This window comes from Salvia hispanica, chromosome 4 (assembly GCF_029641045.1).
Source record: "Salvia hispanica isolate PSC_SH4W2 chromosome 4, Shi_PSC_v1, whole genome shotgun sequence".
NCBI classification, from domain to species: domain Eukaryota; kingdom Viridiplantae; phylum Streptophyta; class Magnoliopsida; order Lamiales; family Lamiaceae; genus Salvia; species Salvia hispanica.
In genome coordinates, this window is record NC_142695.1 from 9,777,105 (window position 1) to 9,784,033 (window position 6,929).

Sequence of the window (6,929 nt, forward strand, 5' to 3'; positions counted from 1 at the left end):
TTCATATATATAAACTTTTTCTTAGTGTTAGTTTGTTTTTTCTTTTTCAGTTTTTTTTTTAAGTTTAGCTATAACAGATATTTTTTATAATATTTGTATCGATAATGCTTTTCATATTCGTTGTCAATTTCGTCACTTTCATAGTTTAAAGTAGGAAAACACTCAAAGTTAACGAAATGTCGAGAGAAAGCAAATTAAGAAGATGAAGAACACAAGATATCACATTGTTTTCGCGCAAATGAAAAAATCATCATTTTGGAGATTAAGGGGGAATATAAGGTCAACAGTAGATTGGGAGAGAAATAAGCATGAGAGAAAAGTTGCGGCGCTCTGATGGTGTGTTTGGTTGGATTTGTACTCACTAATTCTTTTTCTTCATTTTGCTATTCGTATTATTAGGGGTGCTTAAACGGTTCTCCGGTTCTCGGTTAACCGGAATCGGAACCGGAACCGACCGGTTAATTGAGGAACCGGAATCGGAAAATCCGGTTCCGGTTCCGGTACCGGTTCCAACTTTTTAAATAACACCGGTTCCGGTTCGGAACCGGAACCGACCGGTTCCTAACCGGGAGCCGGATTATAATTCAATTTTATTTTTTTATAATTTAATATACTAAAAAATCTAATTTATTGAATTAATTTTGAATTAAAGTAAAATAGTTTGAAACATTGAGTGATTTTTAGATTTAAATGTTTAATCTGTGATACTTTAAATCTACAATTATTTTCCTAATCCATTTTTTATGAACTAACTACAATGAGTAGAACATCATAAGTTTGTTTTTAGTTTTCAAAAGAACTTATACAAATACAATATCATTTCATATGATATATTTATTACAAATTTATGTAACAATTCATTTAACATACGATTTTAACATATTTGTGAATAATTTATTAAGTGTTCCGGTATAAACCAAATAGTCACAACAATATCAATTAGTATTGGAAATTCCAATGAATACTATGTTTAGCCAAAAAAGCGAAAATGAAATTCAATTTTAAAACTCATTTTTTTAAAAAAAATTTCTAAAGTTTAGAACTCCTATTTTTGTATTAGTAAAAAATTGCTAACATAAACTAGTCCGACCTGACCTACTACACTTGACATCACTCTTATCCATATATGAATATTATTGTATTGTTGGTTTGTATTTTGTGTATTTATTTTAATTTTTAGGTATTATTTGTTATAATTCTAGATGTTGGATTATTATTTTTTTAGTATTGAACTATTTAAAATTATAAATAAATTCGGATTAAAATTACACATCGGTTCCGGTTCGGAACCGGAATCGACCGGTTCTTAACCGGCCGGTTCCAAACCGGAACCGATCGGTTCCGGTTCCGGTTCCGGTTCTTGAATTTATGAAAATTTAAAACCGGTTAACCGGTCAACCGGTCCGGTTAGAACCGGAACCGGCCGAATAAGCAGGCCTACGTATTATTGTATAATAAAGGTTGTTTATCTCTTCTATTTTTATGGCGGTATCATTGTCCTTCTAATATTTTTTAATTGTATATAAATATTTTATGTCTTTTCATATTATAGTATTTTAGTATTGAAATGTTATTAAGGATATAGTATATAGTATTTTTTATTTTTTTATTTTATGTAATTATGTTGTTTCTTATTTTATTTACAATCCTAAATTAATAAAATAAATATTTTAGATCGCGCATGCGCGGGGTTCACACTAGTTTATATAAACTTCAAACTTTTTATGCTAATATGAAATGAAGGTGAAACATTGTTTATGAGTTATGTATTTACCCCAAACTTATAATCTACTCATTTTCGTAATTACTTTACTTAATTAATCAAAAAGTTGAAGACTAATTAATTACGTTAATATGTGGAGTAATATAAATAAATTTAATTAAAAATCGTTTGGGCGAAAAATCAATGTGATGAAGTAGGAAATGAATCTGACGAAAAACCTTTCTCTGTTGAGAAAATTTAAAGAGAACTTGTTGTTTTTTACGCCACCGTCGCCGCGCCGCCAGTCAATACCATACCTCAGGCGGCAACTTACGAACAGTCCATTGTGGTCACCGCAACAGTCATTCCACACCCCTACGCCGCATAAAGACCAAAAGCAGACCTTCAATTTAATTGTGGAATTATATCTAGTTTTAACTCTCAACAAATTAGTTGAGTAACAGGTGCGGTTTAGTTCCTTCAAACCATAATTACTGCCTCTTCAACAAATTTCGCTGAGATTTTCTCATTATTTATTCGATTTGATTGTTTAAGTTTACGTACAAGATCGATTGTTCAATTTTTGGATTTTATTGCTTTCATAAGATTACATTGGTAATTGGAAAAACAGATTAAAGTACTGAACTTTGCTTCTTGGAGATGGAAATACATTGCTCATTTAGGATTCTTTGGGAGAAAAAAATGAACTTCTTATGTTTTTTCGTGCTGTGTCTTGCTGAGAGTGAAATAATGTGTCCGAATCAGCATCTGGTTTGGCCCGGTCCTGTCCAAGCAATAAGGCTGGCCTAGTTGGCCGGTGTCGTGTCAGCCTGGCCAGGTCTATTTGTTTGTCATATTTATTTCCATGTCATCTTCCTATTATTTCTCACATTTGTGATTCAATAGTATGTGTATGGTTGATGTGCAATACTACAATTTAGATTTTGTGATCAACGTTTTCAATCTACATCATATCTAGCACATTGCACCTCAAACAAAATGCTGGATCAATTCATTGAGGTTGAGATTGAAGCTGAAAAGCTCTTATTGGGACGGCATGAGGTAAATGGACTTGATTTTGTTTTGCAATCTGCAATTGTTATTTTCATATCCGATGCTTATCATGTGTTGTGACTGCAGTGGGTTGAAATTGATAAAATGAGGAATGGAAACAGGGAAGCTTTGACAGCTCTAAGAAAGAGGGCTAAAACTACAAAAACGAGTGTCCCTTCACCTTTCGAATCTCTGATGAAGGATATTGATCCAAGGCCACTGGTGAAAGAGGTCTGTGCTACATGTGGTCACCATAATGCTAGAGAGAGCACATTGCTAATGTTCCCTGGAACTGACACCTTTGCAACTATTCCGTTTCATGCTGCTCATACCATTTTGGAAGAAGGTGGCTCTTTCTCTGTTTGAATAGAATATAATGTTTTTGGCAATATTTATCCATAAAATTGCTAATTGGAGGATCTCTGCTTATATTTTGTTGTAAGTTCCCTTTTTGATGATGAGTGGTTCAGTTTAGGTATGTAGGGTATATCTATTTTAGGTTTCTATAAAAGAGTGATGGGTTATTGTGTTCTATAAAGGAGTGATGGGTTATTGTAATTGTTTCATAGTGGTAATTAAGATGCAAAATTGTTTAATGGTGTTATTACTACATGGATGCATCATTTCATAAAGCAAAGGGCAAGTAACCATAGGGATTATAAATCTGTGATGTATGAGCAAAAGGTTAATGCATACATACATATGGTTGCGGATATTATAAATGGCTATATCAGCATATCTCCTAATGTCAATAAGGCCCAAATGTGAATGGGATGTGATGTTGTGAATAACACGAACTAACCTTTCATCATTGTCTGGAATGTTAAGGGCTATCAGATGCCTCTTCAGCCTTTCTCTCTCATTTTGGAGCTACGTAACTGTATACCAAATAACCAAAGTCTAACTCACTGTTTACACTCACTAACGCAACTGAATATTTATGTACCTTGAATGTACTATACTCGCTAATAGATTATTTTGTCCTAATTTAACTGAGCTGGATTGGCTAGCTTTAAAGCTTCCTCTCCTCTAGTGTCAGATAATCGTAATACTAGAGTCTCCTCACAATTGTTTTGATATATTTTGCCATGTTTCACTTTACTGATGGGTTCTATATTTTCTTGTTGTAGATCAAGCACGCCTTGATTTTGATTCCAAAAAACTCCAGAGCTTTGTTAAAGAGCAATCATTAATTCTTTCAGAAAAAGGTGCTCTTTCCGACAAGATAGGTCCTGGTGTGCTAAAATCCCTGGTGGCCTTAAGCGACAAACCAAAGTAATAAGTTACCTGCTTAAAGAATCTAAGTATCCATGTCCTTATTTTATGTCAGAGAAATTACATTCATATGTTGCTTCTGTTCAGGATTGAGGAGGAAAATTGACAACTCCCTGCAGTAATGGAGGAGAAGTGAGTTATTTCTTATAGGGTATGCTAACACAATATTAATCTATGACTGTGTTTTCTTTCCTTCTTGATTTATTTCTAAATGCATGAAGAGGAGAGGTTGGCAGCAGTCAAGTTATGTGATTTGAATAGTTAGAATGTCAATTCTAGTGTACAGCTTGATTTTGTAGCCTTTCTTTTAAAATTCCATGTCCCATTATTTCGAGTTAGTTTAATATTGAAGCTTTTTATTGCCATTGGGCACTCTGTGGATGTATGAGAAGATGTTCTGCTTGATCATTGTTGGCACTCCTTCATTATTAATATTTATACATCAGCATATAAAAAAAGAGAGAAGGGTGAAGAAGATGTTCGACTTAGACAGATAAAGAGATGTGAAATCCGCCCTCCAGTCTGTTATCCTAACCAAGCAAGACCAATAAATTCATTGGTGTAGCAGTCTTTTATGATGTGCTACTGGGAGCCTTGTGTCAGTAATTAGGATTGAAGGAATTTTATGTGTTCATACCTTTCTAGTCCTGACACTTATGTCCCCCTGTACCAAGTGAAATGTAAATAGAACTGAGATACTTCCACTTTATCAATTGAAAGACACAGTTACAACTCATTTCCAATCTTGCCCAATATAATTAGCTTCCATAGAACTTAATAGTATCTCCTCTATTTTATATTCTCCACTATTGACTGTTGCATCACAATAGAAATTTCTACAGTATTATGGATGTTGGCTTTACGGGAACGTAGCTTAAGGTCCCATCTAATTATGAAACATCCATCAATATTTGTGTCTGTTCATTAGTATTATTTTCTTTAAAGCTTTTCATCACTTCCTTTTTTTTGGCGTTTCTGGTCCCATTAGCATCTACCCTTTTGCCCTCTCAGCCAATCTTTACTTTAGAAACCAATATCCTCCTTTTGTCTCTGTTAAAGCAAGTGCTTATCAGTATGCTTGTTGAAGCCTTTGTTTTTATGAAAGTAAGTGTGACTGAATTGTTTCTTTCAATTACAGGTGTAAAATTCTGCATGAAGATGACCAAACACATGCTAGAGTAGAGCACGAAAGACAGCGACTTGAGGAGCTTCCTAGTGAGTATGATATGCTACTACAACTACCAAGGTTGCTTTTCTTGAATCAAGCCAAAAAATGTTGTCTTAAAGAAGAGGCTCTTAGCACTCTCCTAATTATGTTAGAAGGTCACACTTGGCCTAACACTAATGAAAAACTGTGGGGTTCGTGGCATACCTTACTTATGCCAGAGCCGTTGCTCTCTTGATCTCTTATCATCTGGTAACAAAGGGTTGTCTATAACATTTTACTTTTTTCTATCTTCTCTAGTTAAGACTTGTTTGTGCCTTTTTACTCTCTGATTAGCACTAGCAGTAGTGAAATAGCTTTATGCTGGAGAATATAAGATAGCGTAAGCACCGGAAACTCTTTGAATGGACTGGTTAACATAAAGGTTTTGGTAGTGCAGTAGTAAAGCACGCGGTGTAGAGGAAATGGAGGAGCAAGAGCATACTTTTGGGACCCAGACGTGTAGGTACACTTGTATTATGTTTTTGAAACAAAGCATCGTTAGACATTTCTATCATATACCTTGCTCGTAACATATGATCGTCTGGGTCTGCTGATAACTACGATAGCGAATGTCCTCAAGCCGCTGCTTGGCTCTAATTTGTGCATCCATTGAATGTCTTTGTATTATTAGCTTCAAAGATGGGGATATTGTGGGCCGGTTTTGTGGTGAAGTGGCTATCATTCGGTGGGCATGATTCTTGTTTGGGGACAAAGTTTGAAATAATTAAAGTCGGATTAAAAGTTAGTTTTTCTTGGCTGTTTTGATTTTGTAATCCCAAATCAATGTATTGTTTGCACTTTGCATGTGTTATCGTTGTCATTACTTTGATGATTAGAGTTGAGAGATATTGACAGGGCATAGATAAAAATCGTTGCTGCTAACGACTTGTCTACATTAGTTATTGTTTAACGAGGAACGAAAATGTCGTGCAATTATGGAGGCAGCCACAATTTTTGTGCAATTATTTATGTATTGATTGTATTTGGTATAGGAAAGAAATTGTTCCCTAGGTTGAGTATTTATTACTAATTGAAATAAGACTAAAACTTGACCGAAATCCATTAATTTTATGTGTATTCGTGTTGAAAAATTGTTGCTATTCGTGTCAGTAACTCAAACCAAAATTAGGACAATGACTTCAATCTAACAAAATATATCAAAGGATTGTATGATGATTGATTATTTCAATGGACCAATATAAACTTTTCTTGTTGGGTTTATTGCCCAAAAATGAAATTTTGGCAGTGAATTGAAATTGACTTCACGGTGGAATTGCATGTGGCATGGTTAAATCGTAGGAGTAATAAATATTTTGATGTAGTGAGGAGAAAAAAGGGGTAATTACTGGGGAATACCCCCTCAAGTTGATGGTACCCAAAACAAATAAGTAGGTCTATGAACATGTGCAACAAGTTGCTGTCAGCTGACAAATTAAATGAGAACTCTTGTGGTTTGTTGTATCGTTTGTTGGCATCTGTGAATGTTCATTTTCAACAAATAGTAATGCCTGCAGCCATTTCTCCATTCATTCCTGTCTCTCTTTATTTTCTAACCAAGTTTGATCAGGAAACCCACCGCCGCTATCTCAACGGACGAAGCAGAGCCACAAAAGAAGATACTGTGTCTTATGAAATCATGATATTATTGGTAGTAGTATTTGTTTTATGTACAATAAATTGCGACCACCTTGG

The 6,929-nt window shown here is 34.6% G+C and overlaps 1 protein-coding gene across 11 annotated transcripts; it reads left to right on the forward strand.

Annotated features, from left to right (window-relative positions):
* Positions 1-1,906: 1,906 nt before the first annotated feature.
* Positions 1,907-6,929, forward strand: LOC125192675 (uncharacterized). 11 transcript variants are annotated; one of them, XR_016137679.1, is made up of 8 exons: positions 1,907-2,166; positions 2,682-2,764; positions 2,843-3,101; positions 3,886-4,030; positions 4,118-4,181; positions 5,169-5,249; positions 5,635-5,700; positions 6,805-6,929. XR_016137679.1 is itself a non-coding variant. In XM_048090298.2 (6 exons), exons 2-5 carry the CDS (start codon positions 2,702-2,704, stop codon positions 4,134-4,136), a joined length of 486 nt encoding a protein of 161 aa, XP_047946255.1. In that variant the 5' UTR covers positions 1,907-2,166; positions 2,644-2,701; the 3' UTR covers positions 4,137-4,181; positions 5,169-5,485. The 11 variants fall into 11 exon arrangements, 4 of the variants coding, with proteins under 4 accessions (XP_047946255.1, XP_047946253.1, XP_047946257.1 ...); XR_016137680.1 differs by lacking the exon at positions 6,805-6,929 and having other exon boundaries at positions 4,118-4,162; positions 5,635-6,779; XR_007171451.2 differs by lacking the exon at positions 6,805-6,929 and having other exon boundaries at positions 4,118-4,162; positions 5,169-5,245; positions 5,630-6,779.